The 14,325-nt window shown below is 56.6% G+C and overlaps 2 protein-coding genes across 2 annotated transcripts; one reads left to right on the top strand and one right to left on the bottom strand.

The window, feature by feature from the left end:
* The first annotated feature begins 1,787 nt into the window (after positions 1-1,787).
* SRARP (steroid receptor associated and regulated protein) lies at positions 1,788-3,392 on the top strand. The gene is made up of 2 exons (XM_077138048.1): positions 1,788-2,056; positions 2,954-3,392. The coding sequence occupies exons 1-2, from the start codon at positions 1,975-1,977 to the stop codon at positions 3,379-3,381; spliced, it is 510 nt and encodes a 169-aa protein (XP_076994163.1). The 5' UTR covers positions 1,788-1,974; the 3' UTR covers positions 3,382-3,392.
* A 6,774-nt stretch (positions 3,393-10,166) lies between these two features.
* Positions 10,167-13,953, bottom strand: HSPB7 (heat shock protein family B (small) member 7). The gene is made up of 3 exons (XM_077151168.1): positions 13,667-13,953; positions 13,079-13,212; positions 10,167-11,827 (listed from the first exon to the last, which is right to left on the bottom strand). The coding sequence occupies exons 1-3, from the start codon at positions 13,863-13,865 to the stop codon at positions 11,648-11,650; spliced, it is 513 nt and encodes a 170-aa protein (XP_077007283.1). The 5' UTR covers positions 13,866-13,953; the 3' UTR covers positions 10,167-11,647.
* Between the last annotated feature and the right edge of the window lie 372 nt (positions 13,954-14,325).

Here is a 14,325-nt window from a genome sequence, read left to right as displayed (position 1 = left end):
CCATAAAATTTGCATGCTTTAGCTAGACTGTCTGCAGTAAAAGTTCTGCTCCGGGGCGAAAGGAGGAGTGCCGGCAGACCTGTGCTGACTGCTGCCCTCCCCACTTGGATCACATCTGCAAAGTCCTTGGGCCATGTAAGGTGAGGTATCCCCAAGTTCCAGGAACCAGAGTGTGGACACCTTTGGGGGAGGGGTGTCATGCTGCTTCCCACACCTAGTGAGCTCTTATTTTGCAGACGCGATACTGTTTCCATGGAATGTAGTGATACCAGCTTTCTTTTTAAAGTCATTTATTTTTTTCATTTAAAAACAGGTGGTTTGCCCAGACTGATTTGATCAGTGAGTGGAAAAGTATTTGCAAGCCCTCTTCGGGGAATGGTGAGAGCGAGGAGAAATTCAATTTCCCTAAGTTGAATTCTTGATATTCTCACAAGCAGTGTGGACAACCAAAGTTATAGGCTGAGCCCCCAGTCTTGGGGTTTGTTCATATGAACTTAACCCACAAAGGATAGGTCAAGTCTACTTAAAATTTAGGCCTAAGAGTTACCCCCAAGAGAGTCTCTTTTGTTGCTCAGATGTGGCCTCTCCCTCCAGCCAACACGACAAGCAGTCTTACCACCCTCCCCCTCGCTGCGTGGGACATGACTCCCAGGGGTGTGGACCTTCCTGGCAGCGTGGGACAGAGATCCTGGAATGAGCTGAGACTCAGCATCAAGGGACTGAGAAAAACCCTAGAATGAGCTGAGAATTAACATCAAAGGATTGAGAGAACCTTCTCGACCAAAGGGGGAAGAGTGAAATAAGACTGTCAATGGCTGAGAAATTCCAAACAGAGTCAAGAGGTTATCCTGGAGGTTATTCTTACGCATTAAGGAGATATTACCTTGTTATCCAAGATGTAATGGAGAGGTTGGAGGGAACTGCCTGAAAATGTAGAGCTGTGTTCCAGTAGCCATGTTTCTTGATGATGATTGTATAACGATATAGCTTTCATAATGTGACTGTGTGACTGTGAAAATCTTGTGTCTGATGCTCCTTTTATCTACCTTGTCAACAGATGAGTAGAATATATGGAATAAAAATAAATAATAGGGGGAACAAATGTTAACATAAACTTAGTTTGAAATGCTAGTGAATAATGAAAGCGAGGGGTAAGGGGTATGGTATGTATAATCTTTTTTTTCTTTGTTATCGTTTTATTTCTTTTTCTGTTGTCTTTATTTCTTTTTCTAAATCGATGCAAATGTTCTAAGAAATGATGAATATGCAACTATGTGATGATAGCAAGAATCACTGATTGTATATGTAGAATGGAATGATATCTTAATGTTTCATTTGTTGTTAATTTTTTTAATTAATAAAAAAGAAAAAAAGTAAGAAAAAAAGAACAGGTGGTTTGGGGGTGCAAAGGTAGTTCAGTGGTAGAATTCTCGCCTGCCATGCGGGAGACCCGGGTTCGATTCCCTGCCTGTGCACTTTGTACCACCGCCCCCCCTCAAAAAAAAAATCAACAAATGGTGCTGCCATAATGGGGTAGTCACATGGAAAAAGAATGAAATGTGGCAAACCACCCCACAGCATACAAAAAACCACACAAGTAGTTGATTTAAAGCACATGTACGTGAGGCAGCCAGAAAATAACTGAGGTTTGGGGAACGGAGTTCGTAAGGAGCGGAGCCTGGGGGCCTATTCCCGAGTCAGGCCGCAGAGGGGGTGGGGGTGGGGGTGGGGGCTGGGGGGTGACGAAGCCGCGCGGCCGGGTGGAGGCCTCCCCGCCCGGTCAACAATCCCGGTGTTGACAGAAGATCAAAGCAGTCCCCCAGCTGCCCCAGGCCAGTTCCTGCGGCTCCTGGTGGAATCCGACTGGGCAGATCCGGCAAATATGAAAGTCCTGGCCCCGGGGTGGGGCAGGTACATCCTGGAAGAGGCCCGCGCCCCTTCTGCAGAGCTGGTCCAGGACGCTGCGGTGGTGCCATGGCCGCCCCAGAGGTCCCCGGCAACTCCGAACAAGGAGGCGGGCGAGGCAGCGCACAGAGCAGCGCACAGAGCAGCCCCGGTGAGAGGCGGGCACGGGGCTCAGTAGCCTGGGAGAAAGACCCCCGGGGGGGAGCCGGGGCGCCAGGGCTCAGGCGGCAGGGGCCCTGCTTCCCTTGGGCCTTCATTTGTTTCCTGGCCTAAGCAGCCTCCGGGATTGGGTGCTGCCCACGGGGCAGGGGTCAAGGTTAGGGGCACGGCGAGGAGGAGAGCACTGCAGACTGCGCGGGTAGCTGGAGAAGTTACATTTTTAAGAGCACAGGCGTTAGATTCCGACAGACCTCGGTTCAACTTCTGCTCTGCCACTTGCTTCACAGATGATTTGATTGATTGATTGATTCTTCTACCTTCTGCTGGGCCGTGTGCTGGGTGGGGAAGCTTCGAGTGGACAAAACAGGGGTCCCCAGGTCAGCTGGGAAGGGGTGCCGGTGGTGCTCCCCGGTGAGGTGCCGGTGGTGCACCCTGAGGCCATGGACGAGGTCGTTGGGGAGGCAGGGCAGCAGGTGCTCCCTGGGGAATATCAACATGTGGGCGAGCTGAGCCTCCGTTTCCTCCTCTGAGGATTGCGCTGCTCACAGTGTGCTCTCCAGGCCAGCAGCGGTAGCACGGCCTGGGAGCTTGTTAGAAATGCAGATTCTCAGGCCTCACCCTGGACCCACGCTCCCAGAATCTGCATTTTAATGAGACCCATAGGTGGTTCATGGGCACAGAAAGGTCGGGGAAACCCTGATAGAGTGGACTCGGTTCCTGGGAGGCAGGATTTGAACTCAGGTCTCTCTACTGAAATCCATGCTTGTAAACCCCAGCTGTGTTCCCAGCTTCAGGTGTCAATCAACACTCAGTGTTGAACAAGTGAACAAATGAATGAATGAATGAATGACACCATGCCCCCAACCTTTGGCTCTTTGCTTCCTTCTAGGCGGGAAGCAGGTGTGCCGTGAGAAGGCCATCCCCCCCGCTCACCTAACTTTCGTTATTGACTGTGCCCGTGGGAAGCGGATCTCCCTGGCGACGCCCCCGGCTCCAACCCGAGTCTCCAGCCCCTACCGAGGACCTGTGACCCCCCCCATGAAGACGTTCATCATGTTCTGCGGGGACAGCTGTCCCCAGCTGACTCAGGACGGCCCCCCAGGTCGGGAAGGCCTGGCCCAGCCCAGGCACATCCTGCCACCCCCCGAAGGGGCAGTGGCCCCCGCTTCCTTCCCAGGCAGCCCGCTCTGCCCCCAGGAGGCCCCCAAAGCCAAGGGGAGCCCCTCCAAGACCGGGCCCACGAAGTCTTCAGCTTGGGGAACGGTCAAGGGCTCGCTCAAAGCCCTCTCCTCCTGCGTCTGCGGGCTCGCGGACTGACCGGAGGGCCAGGCCGGGGGTTGGGGGTGGGTGGGAGGGCACGCCGGTCTTGTCCCCCAGAGGCTGTGATTCCCAGGGCCTGCCCCCTGTCCCCAGCCGAGCAGAAGCCTCCCATGCCTGAGCCCCGATCCCTGGATCCACGAAACAATCACCAACTGTACACTCAACGGTGTCCCACCGCCTTCTTCCTCCTTATGTTTTTTGGCCTTTCAGCTGGGGCAGGATGAGGCCCCTCCATGAGAAAACATTAATTCATTCATTCATACAACACTCTCTAATGGAGTGTACTCTACACGCCAGCTCTGCGAAGTGCTAGGGAAGCCACCTGGGGGGGAGGGAGCAGTAAACCAATAACCAACTAAATAAAGATCATTTTGAACAGTGACTAGTCCTGTGAAGGAACTGAAATAAAGGCAGGGTAGAGAGTGTTTGGGACAGAGAGCTTTTCTAAGACATGGAAAGGCCTCTTTAGCAGGTAACAATTAAAATATGATCTTAAAAATGAGAAAGAGTCAGCCCTGCAAAAACCACGCTCCCTATGTGAGGACAACAGTGCCGGCGGCATCTTACCCCACGCCCCAGACCAGGTGGGGTGGTCAGGACACCCCAGCACGATGGGGCAGGGGCAGCGCATCGGCCACCATGATCCCGGATCAGGCGCATGTGCCACCGGGAGGGCCTGGACACAGGTCGGGGAGGCTTGATCTTGTGGCCGTCGGGACGGGGAGGCTCAGGGAAGCTGGCCAGAGGGCAGCCAGGTGGGTCCCGATAGCGAGAGCCAGGAAACAAGGGGAGTCAGCTTCTCGGGAGGGGGTGCCCAGATTTGAACAAATGAAAAGAAAAGATACTTTTAATTGAGCATCTACTGCATGCCAGATCCATGCTGCCCCCTCGGGATACAGGAAGAAACAAAAGAAGGACTTGGTCCCTGCCTTGCAGGACAGCCATATTACACACCAGGGGTGGAAGCCACTGCAGTGGGTGTGAGGTGTGTGTGTAACAGTGGGGGGCTGCAGCACTAGGTGAAACACTAAATCAATTTATCGGAGGAAGTGGGTCTCAAGGCCTCCAGGAAAAAGATGCTGAATGTTCATTTATTCAGTGACTGTTTCATTAGGTTCCAATAAACTTGACATGGCCTGGCCATTTGCTCTGTGCCAGGGAAGCAACATCCTCACAGCAACAGAATAAGGAAGCACTGTTTTTGTACCCATTTCCCAGGTTAGGGAACTGAGACCCGGGAAGGCTGAGGAACTCACTCAAGGTCCCAAAGACTGGTACAGTCTGGAACCAGAGTGGAACCCAGGCAAGCCCAGCACCGAAGCATGTGCTCCTAACTGCATACCAGAAAGTCCCTCATCCTGGCAGGGTCTCTTCTGTGGCATTAGATAGAACAGATGTAACCTTGTCTTGAGGCGACAAAAAAAGGAAGTGAATTATTGTCATAGCTTGTGAGCAGTGTTACAGTGAGCCCAACACAAAGTGACACTGGGGCTCAAGGGAGGAGATCAGGGAGGGCTTCCTGCAGGAAGTGATGCCTAAACTGAGTGAGGACGGCTTCAGGTCAAAGGACCAGCGCATGTGGAGGCCAAAGATGGCGTGGCAAGGGAACGAAGAGCCATTCAGTCTGGCTGGAGTAGTCATTCATTCGTTCACCGAGGATTAATTGAGCACCCACTGTGTGCCAGGTCCTGGGCTGGACCATGAGATATAGCCATGAACAAGACAGACCAGACTCTGTCAGCAAGACGCTTGGCCTTTAGCTGGGGGAGACAAGCAGTGAACACGCAAAGCAAAGAAAGAGATCAGAGAAGTGGCAGGGGAGCCGAACCCGTGAGGCCTTGTAGGCCACGCTAAGGTCTTGAGATGGGAACACTGGAAATTGTGAGCAGAGAGTGACGGGACCAGATCTACCTTCTAAAAGAATCCCTTGGCTCTTGCATTTAGAATGTAGGCAGGCAGGGGAGGAAGCTTGGGGACCGTGATTTGGATTAGAGGTAGTAACAGTGTTTTGGACGACATTTACCCCATCAGGAGAGAGGAGACCACCCACTCCCCTCTCCACCCATCACTGAGAATAAGTGCACTAGAAGAGCCAATGGACTTCGCTGCAATCGGAGTTTGAGACCCTGAAGTAAAGGGGTGAGGCCTGGGGCTGCCCATCCAGCGTTTCACCAGCAGGTGTCGCCCTATCCTCAGACTGGAAGGCACTGGTCCAGGCTGGGCAAGGAGGGTGGGGGACCCGCCAGGACATCCGCCCAGTGGGATCCAGATTTTCAGAAGCCAAATTTTCATTCTAACCAACATCCCTTTCATCTGAGTGATAAGCGCTGAATCCATTGCAGACACAGAGCAAAGCGATGTTTTCAGCATTTAACTTGGGGGGGGGGGGGGGCGTCAGGCACTTGTACCTGTTCAGTAAAGGGAGCTGTCAGCATTGTCATTTATTATGACTGGCCAACATCTGAACTCGCACCACCCATCACATCAGTCTACCTCATGCCAGTCCTGTGAGGTGGGTGCGATTTTATTGCTATAGTTCTTCATAGATGAAGAAACTGAGGCACAGAGAGGTTAAGGCCAGCAGCTAGGAGAGGGCAGAGCCCAAATCCAAACCCCAGGAAGTGCAACTTGAGCTCTTAACCCTGCACCATGTGGTTGGTGCTCTGTTCACGTTTGTTGAATGAGTGATTAAAGGAAGAACAAACCTTTTCCCAGGACCTGGCTGCCTGCGGATGGTCACTGACTGAGTGGGTGAGTGGGGCAAGTGTGCAGGTGGAAAATTCAGGAGGGGACATGCTGTGCATGAGGGGCCTGCGGGATACGGGGTGGAGAAACTGGCAGTGGTGCCCTGCTGGGGCACCAGTTAGAGGCCAAGGCTGGTAAGGGGGGAGCCACTGGGCTAAGGTCTCGTGACCAATGCCAAGCTTTGGATGAGCTAACCTACACCCACTGGTGTGGCGTGAGACCAGGCTGGCAGGCCCAAGGCTCAGGGAGGTGTAAGAAAATCTGGAATAAGACAAAAATATCACTGCATGTCTCCAACAGAGAGAAAGATGGCGAGTGGTTCAAAGGAAAGCATGTTCCAGAAACCAAATGCTCCATGAGCTAAATAACGACGATGAGCCAACACTTACTCTGAGTGTTTCCCATGTACCAAGCACCATGCTGAGCCTTCTCAAAAGAAGAATTCATTTATTTTCACCATAACCCTGTGAGGTTCTAGCCTCATTCTACAGATGAGGAAACTGAGGCTCAAGGCAGTGACATGACTGGCCCAAGGTCACCCACCTAGTCAGTGTCAGGGCTAGAACTGAAATTTGGGTGATCTGATCTCAGAGCTTTTACCCACTGACTATGCTGTAGGGACTCAGTGAGTATCTGTTGAGTGAATGAAACCATGAATGAATGAATCAATCAATGAGTAAGGGAAAGAGTGAACGATGCGTTTCCAGGTTAGCAGCCATACTTAATTCGGGACTCTGTTCCCAGTGCTTTAAAGAGTCTGGCATATAGTAGGTGCTCAAGAAATGTGCGAGAAGGGTGGGTGGAAGGAAGGAAGGGGAATTGTGATCCTGCCCTCTTCTCTATGGCTCCTTGGGGCTGACGGCCCTGGCTTTGTACCCTTCAGAGAGAGTACAAAGGGCTCCCAGAGTCCCCAGTCCAGTACCCCCAGACTTCCCTGGAAGGCTGCCCCTGGGTCCAGGTCCCTGCAGGCCTCAGGGCTTGCACCTGGCCTCCGCTGGCAGCTCGTTGCGCAGTAGGTCAGTGCCGTGCTGGCTGTGGGCCGGCCCAGCTGTGCTAGCTGTAAACAGCACCCCTAGCGCTGCCCACACCCTGCCTCGGGCACCTGTCTGGCAGACTCCACTCACTACCCTGTCCCTAGGACCCTCCTCTGTTTGAGGGCACAGCAAGGGTTGGTGCAAGCTTGTCCTTCCTTGTCCAGAAAACAACCACAATAATTTTAACCAGAGCTTAGCATTTATTGAGCTTTTACAAAAACACCATCTCTTTCTGTTCCTCATAGCAGCCCTGTGAAGGTGGTTTCCATCATTATTTTTGTTTACAGATAAGAAAATTTAGGCTTCTAGAGGTTTCCCCACCCCACTCCCAGCCATGGGGCCCGTATAAATCATCTGAAGGGAGTAGGGGACATTTTAGCTCTGCCCTCGCCTACTTTTCCTGGAGAGAAGACCCCAGGTCCGGGGGCAGATCCTCTGCCTCTCCAGCCCAAGTAGCAGACACCATGGGGCCAGGAGCTGAGGGTGTCAGGATCAAATTGAAATGAAATCACAGTAGCCAACGCCTACTGGGCATTTGCAGTAGAAGGGTGAGCTCCAGTCAGCTACCATGTGCCACACACTTTCCATGCTTTAACAAACTGAATGCACAAAAAACCTTTTGCAGGAAGCTCCTATGAACATCATTTTATAGATGGAGCAACTGAGGCACAGAGAGGTTAAATTGCTTGGTCAAGATCACACAGCGCAGAAGTGGCAGAGCCGAGATTTGAACCTGCTGGTCTGGCTCCTGAGTCTGTAGTTTATCCTGCACTCTTTACTGAGGCTTGTTCACTTTTTTTCTTTTTTAAATCCTACAAACATTTCCTTAACTTCTTTCCCATGCCAGGTTGAGAGCAAGAAGGGCATAAAAAGTCAACTTCTAGCAGAACTGAGATGCAACCGCCTCGGTAAATGTGTGAACAGTGGTAGAAGGGACAGGCATCAGAGCTGTAGGGTGGGGCCAGGCAAAGGGCAATGGGGGAAATGGGATGCGGGGTGGTCTGGTGGAGGAGCCCCGGCCTGAGATTCTGAGATCTTCATCCCACCTTGGCTGTGTGATTCCAAGTGACATTTTCTCCTCTCTGGGCCTAGTCTCCCCATCCTACCACGAAGAGTTGGGACTGACTTCCAGAGTCCCAAGAATGCAGCGGTGGTCACATTTAGGGGAGGAAAAGGACAGGTCAGTTAAGTGGGTGGGCCTCGGGCTCAGCCCCCACTCCCAGGGCAGATGCTACTTTCATCTGAGTTTGAGTTTCCTAAAAGGGGTCTGAACATCTGCAGCCTAGGGCTCTTTGAGTTCTGTCTGTGACTCTTAGCCTGTGGCTCTGGAGGGCTTTCTGGAGGAGGAGGTCTTTGGGTTGGGCCAGATCTTTAAAAGTGAAGGAACCTCTTGGGTTCTCTATGCCCCTCAGGGTCTCCAGCACCACCTGGACTCTCTCACAGGTCTCCAGCCCCCAAGGGCTGCATCTTTTCATCTCCCCAGCCTTGTACCCAACCCACCCCAAACATTACAAGATGTGGGAGTCTCTCCCTGTGGGGCTATAAGAGGCCCTAAGGTCTCAGAGCAGGGTGGGGGTGCAAGCAGGGAGGGAGCTGCCTGGGTCCCCTGGTGCTGGTGGGAGACTGATCTGGGCTGATCCAGCAGAGGCCTGGGCTGTGGATTCAAATCCCAGCTGTGCCACTTCCAAGCTGAGTTACCCTGGGCCAGTTTCTTGACCTCTCTGAACCTCCATGTCCTGCGGGGTACAAGGATAATAAGAGAATCCACCTTGCGGGAATAGTGTGATGAACCGTGAGCCTGGCAGACCCTAGACGCTCAATGAATAGATTGCTATAATTACATTTCACCGGGATGGGGACGCGGCCAGGGGGCTGCAGCCAGTTCTATATTTAGCCTGGAAAGGGGTGAGATGGGGGGCACTAGGAGACAAAAGGCCGCCATGGCCAGTACAGGAACCCAGAGGGTGGAGCCGACCAATGAGACGTCTGTTGTCCCCACCCGCAGCCCTCCCCTTCCGCGGGTCACCTTGGCCGGGATAGCGGCCAAGGGAGCTCTCAGACCGGGCATGTCCAGTCCCCCGCGGCTGCTCAGCCCCTTGCGCAGGGCTCTGGGCTCCGCCCCCACAAATTAGCTCTCGGGAGGGGGCTTCTGGGGCGTGCGGTGTGGAAGGCATTCAGCGCTTCAGAAGCCGGCCGGGGGAGGGGCTTCGCTGGGGTCGGGGAGCCAAGGTGAGCCTGACCCCCAGGAGGGGTGCAGGCTGGGGGGGGGGGGGCGGGGGCGGTGAAGGGGGAGAGGAAGCCGGCCCCACCCCTTCCCCCGCAGCTGAGCTGATGAGTGTCCGGTCGCAAATAGCCGGGTGGAATCAGTGAGTCACAGAGGCTGTAAATACCGTGCCCCCCTCTCCTCCCCTCCTCTCCTCTCCTCCTTCTGTAGCTTGCCAGACCCACACGGGGCAGCTCCTGGTCTCTGATTTCGGTAGTGCCTGGGGGCTTCTTGAACCAGTCTGCCCCCCAGCCAGGTTCCTGATCACTCTGTCCCTGGGGCTGTGTGACCTTGGGCCAGTCACTCAGCCTCTCTGGGCTTTAGATCCCCCCACCCACTTGGCATAAGATAGGCTTCAAGAGGGCAGAGGACCCTGTGCCATCTGCCCTTCCTTGTGGCCCAGAGCCTGGGACAAGGTCTGGCACATATTAGCAGGATGATGACGCTCCCTTCAATGAATGAGTGAATAAAAAGAGAAGGGGCGGGCAGTGGGAAGAGAAGGCACAGGAAGCTCTCCCATTGACAGGGTTCTGGGATGCCTGCCCAGGTGGGCTGGGGAGCCTAAGGAGGAAGTTAAGGCATCCTCGCAATACTGTGAGATGTTGAACTTCAACTTGAGCTACCATCATTGCCCCCAGATCTGAGGCTGACATCCCTTCTCAGGGAAGGTCTTGCTCTTTCCTGTGTTTTCCACCCCGGCTGCTTCCAGCCCCACCCCAAGTTTGAGAACCTCAGGCAGGTGATATCCAGAAGTCTGTGCTTCTGTCATTTATTGTGGGTAGAGGGTACAGTGCCAGGACCTTCCCAGCCCTCCCCCAAGGTCCCCCAACATGGAATAGGTGACAGCACCCTAACAGGACACTGATTGGAAAGGCCCCACTAGCCCCGAGCCATCCCTTCCCCTCACCCCTGCTTCCATAGGTTGGAGACGGAGCCAGAGGCACAGCCAGGATTCCTAGGTTTAAGGCTGATGCAGGGTCCCTGCCCTGGATCAGTAAAACGGTTGTAGGACTTTCCTGTGATCCTGATCCCCAGGAGGAAGATGTGGGGGACCGAGCAGACAGTGAGGGGAAATAGGGCTGAGAGCAGCACTTGGCATCCTGGGTGCAAATCGGACCTTCACCAAGAAAGGCAGCGCCCCCACCTCTCAGAGACTCAGTTTCCCCATTGATAAAATGGAGATTGTGAATCTGCTTTTAGAGTGCTCTGAATTCAGCCTAAACCGATGATAATACTTAGTAAGACAATGATCGGAGGAGTGTGTGTGTGTGTGTTATACACACAACAAGTCTATAGATTAATAGATTAAAGAAGTTTCATAAAGGTTGGGGGAGGCAATTGGCCAGAGGGAAAAGGCTGGCAAGAAGCTGGGGTCCAACCTTGGGGACCCAAAGCCCCTTTCCTCACTGTCTACTGGGTGGCCCCGTCTGTACAGGCGGCAGCCGCAGGCGCCCCGGCATATGGGTGGGAGCCCTCCTCACCCTCCACGCCTTGCCTGGAGGCCCCAGCAGGTACTGCCCTGCAGGACACACACAGTTTCTCACGAACCAACTGTATTGGAAAAACCCCATCTACAGACAGATACGGGGTGAACCTGGCAGGCCCAGCTGGCCGGCTGTGGAATGGCCCCGGGGCTGGGGGCGTGGGCGGGGCGGCAGCCTACTGCTGGCAGGGGGTGGGGGTGGACGGCGGCCGAGGGGGAAGGGCAGGTTCACCTTCATGGCCGGCTCCTCCTGGCCTCCCCGCACCCTCGGGCAGCGCCGCTGGGGCCGGGACCTGTGTCTATGAGTGTCCCTTGGCCTCACCCCTTCCTCTTGGCCAAGGGCCCCAGGCCCCCTGCCCCTGCCCTGCAGAGATACCACCGATCCAAGGATCTGCCTGTCTGTCCTGCAGATTATTTGCCAGATGGCCTGCCTGACCCCATCCCCCTTCCCCAAGGTGGTTCTCTGGGATCGCCCTTTCCCCACCCAACTCCTCTACCTGGGATTAAGTAGAGGCCACATCTGGAAACTGGGGGCCACGGGAGAGGAATGGGGGTCCCAGGCCTGCCCTGGGCAGAGTGGAAGGCCCTGGTTTGGGGGTGACCCACCTGGGGTCTAGGGGGGTGGGGGTGGGGGTCTGGGCAGCATGGAAGCTCGGGGCTGTGCTGAGGGGTTGGGGTGGGAGGGCTGCTCTGGCAGGCCAGAGGGGGCAGATGAGGGGGGCAGGGCAGGGGGCACCCTCAGATCTTTATCTCGGTCCGGAAGGTCTGCTGGACGTGCTCTGGGTGCGGGTGGCGCCGCGCCCGGATGGTGAGACTGCCGTCCTCCCTCAGGGCCGAGGTCACTGACGTGGGGTCCACGTCCTCGGGCAGCTGGCACTTGTGAGCGAAGGTGTTCATGACCGTGCCATCGGCCGCCAGCTGCGGGTGCAGGGTGGGGGGTCAGGGCAGGCTGTCCCCACCGCAGCGCGCTCACAACCAGCCCCAGCTCCCTGCCCAGGAGGCCCCTTGGCGCCACCCTAGCCTGGCCAGATGCTCCCCGCCGGGGGGCTTTACTCTGTATGGAGGGGCTGGCCGGGCAAGGGGAGAGGACTTGGGGAAGGGGCTTAGTGAGGGTCTTAGAACTTCAGATAGGGGAGCGAGGCTCCACGTCAGCCGCTCTGAGTCAGGGGCTGGTGAGCAGAGCAGGAGAGTGTGGCACAGAGGAGCGCTGGGCCCTCCCAGCCACCCGGCACTTGATGTGTGCACTCGCCAGGGGCCAGGCCAGGGCCAGCGGCCCCTCCCCTGTGACTCGGCCAGCACATAGCGTCCAGAGGAGCCCGGGGCAGCTGAGTCACTGGCGGGGCAGCAGAGCAGGCACGTGCCACCCACTGGAACCACAGGCCTTGGCTTTCCTGCCAGGGGTGCCTGAGGGTCCAGCTACCTGTGCCCATCTCTCAGGCCATGGGGGACTGGGGAGGCCTGGGACAGACCCTCTCCTCCTCTGATGAGGCAGCTGTGGCTCTGGCCCCTTGAGCAGCAACCCTGCTCAGGCCTCACCCTCCTCCTGGGCAGAGGCCACAGTGCCACCTGGGGGCTCAGGCGCAGAGACCCCTGTGACCCAGTGACCCAGCACTTGTGGGTAGAGGTTGTGTGGGGTTTGGCATCTGTGTGACCCTGAGCTGCAGGGCCTCTGCCCAGCTTGGGACCCCACTTAGGGGTCCTAGGATGGTGCCTGGGTCTCTGGCTCTGGGAGGGACGAGGGCTTGAAAATGTGTCATGCGGGGAAACCCTGCGTCCTGCTGCCCAAGCCTAACCCGCCCACTGGCCTGCCAGAGGAGTTGTTCTCACCCACCATTGCCATCTCCCTACTCTCACCCCACCCCCATTCCAGGATTCCCTCTGCCTTCATTCCTCCACCCCTCTCCTGTTCCCTGCAGCTCCCACTGATGTCTTGGGTTCCTGGAGGAACGTGAAGAAAATTTGGGGTCCTGGGTGCAGAGAGATGCAGGAAGCAGGGAGTCCCATGGTTCATGAGCAGCAGGGAGCAAGCTCCCCAGTTTGCCTGGGGGAGTTTTCTGGGGTGGGAAGGACCCTGGTGAGGGACTGGGGTCCCAGGATTGGCTGTGGGGGGGGGAGGCCGGTGATGGCAGGCGTGGCCCTCAGAGGATGCAGGGCGGGGCGGGGCCTCACCTTCTCAGCCCGCACCTCGATGTGGTTGTTGGACGTGGTGACAATGATGTCCTCTGGCGAGAAGTCGCTCACATCCACTGCAAACTCGTAGGTATCTCCCAGGGTCTTGATGTTGCCCGGGCCCCCAGGACGGGCTGTGTGTGGGTGGGGGCTGCCATGAGCCGAGCACAGGGCAGGGTTTGCGTGCACAGCCCAGCCTCTGGTTTCTCCACAAAGCTTCCCCCACCACCCGGACCCCGTCCTGCAGCCCACCTCTTCCACGGAGGGAATGGGGCCTCTCCCAACATAGGTGGGGGCTGAGACTGCACGTGACACTTGGTCCGCAGCAACCCTGAGCCTCCCCCCACCCCCTTGGAACCTGGTTCGGCCACTGGAGCCACATCTGACCCCCCGGACCACCCCCGCCCCTTGGAGGCCCACCTGTTCTCATGGCCACATCTGGACCATATCTGTCCCGTGGGCCCCTGTGGCTTCAGGCTGGGCAGCCCCTGTTCCTGGCAGATTGGCGGCCACAGCAGCATTTGGGGGCGCCTTGGCATGGCTGCCCCTGCCCACGCACCTGCCCTCCCCGGAGCCCCGAGCACTTGCCTGGGAAGGCCAGGGGCTCCGAGTGGGGCCGCATGAAGCTGCCAAAATCCTCGGAGAACATGCTCAGGGCCTTCTCCATAGGTGCGTCCTGGGCGGGGAGGGCGCGGGAGGCCGAGGAGGCCGAGGAGGAAGAGGAGGAGGAGGAGGAGGAGTGGAAGCTTCTCTCCGCTCTGTAGGTGGAAGAGGTCCTGTGGCTCATCCACAGGCGGGTGGCCGGGCCCAGCCAGGCAGGCAGGGGCAGACAGGAGAGGGTGCGGGTGTCTGGCCTCTAGGGGCGCGTGCCGGGGCCTGACCGCCCGCGCTTTATAAGGCCCGACTGTCCCTGGGCTCCAGGCCAGCCCCTTGTCTACGAGCTAAATTTAGGCCGCTCCGTGGCCCGGAGGGGGCTGGAAATCTTCTCCACTGAGACGGCACTGCTGACAGTCCAGTGCAGGCCCGCGAGGGCTGAGCTCACCGCTGAGCATTCCAGGCTGATAACACCCGCCCGAGGGGCCTCGGCACCCCTGGGGGAGGCCAGGGTGGGCGGGATTCTGCCCCTTACCACTCAGACCCCCCCCCCCCCCCGCCCGGGCCCAGCCCCAGATCATGCGCTGATTTGGAAGGGGCGGGCTGTTTCTTGTGGCTTCTGTCTCTCCCTCGGTCTGGGGGCTCTCAAAGGA

This window comes from Tamandua tetradactyla, chromosome 2 (assembly GCF_023851605.1).
Source record: "Tamandua tetradactyla isolate mTamTet1 chromosome 2, mTamTet1.pri, whole genome shotgun sequence".
Classification (NCBI taxonomy): Eukaryota; Metazoa; Chordata; class Mammalia; order Pilosa; family Myrmecophagidae; genus Tamandua; species Tamandua tetradactyla.
Note: the sequence above shows the minus strand (reverse complement) of the source record. Positions and strands in the feature narration are given on the sequence as shown.

Coding starts and splice junctions, on each gene's coding strand:
- SRARP (XM_077138048.1), top strand. CDS start 1,975: ATGGCCGCCCCAGAGGTCCCCGGCAACTCCGAACAAGGAGGCGGGCGA. Junction 2,057..2,953: donor CAGCGCACAGAGCAGCCCCG/GTGAGAGGCGGG, acceptor GCTTCCTTCTAG/GCGGGAAGCAGGTGTGCCGT.
- HSPB7 (XM_077151168.1), bottom strand. CDS start 13,865: ATGAGCCACAGGACCTCTTCCACCTACAGAGCGGAGAGAAGCTTCCAC. Junction 13,213..13,666: donor GGAGCCCCTGGCCTTCCCAG/GCAAGTGCTCGG, acceptor ACCCACACACAG/CCCGTCCTGGGGGCCCGGGC. Junction 11,828..13,078: donor TCGAGGTGCGGGCTGAGAAG/GTGAGGCCCCGC, acceptor CTGCACCCGCAG/CTGGCGGCCGATGGCACGGT.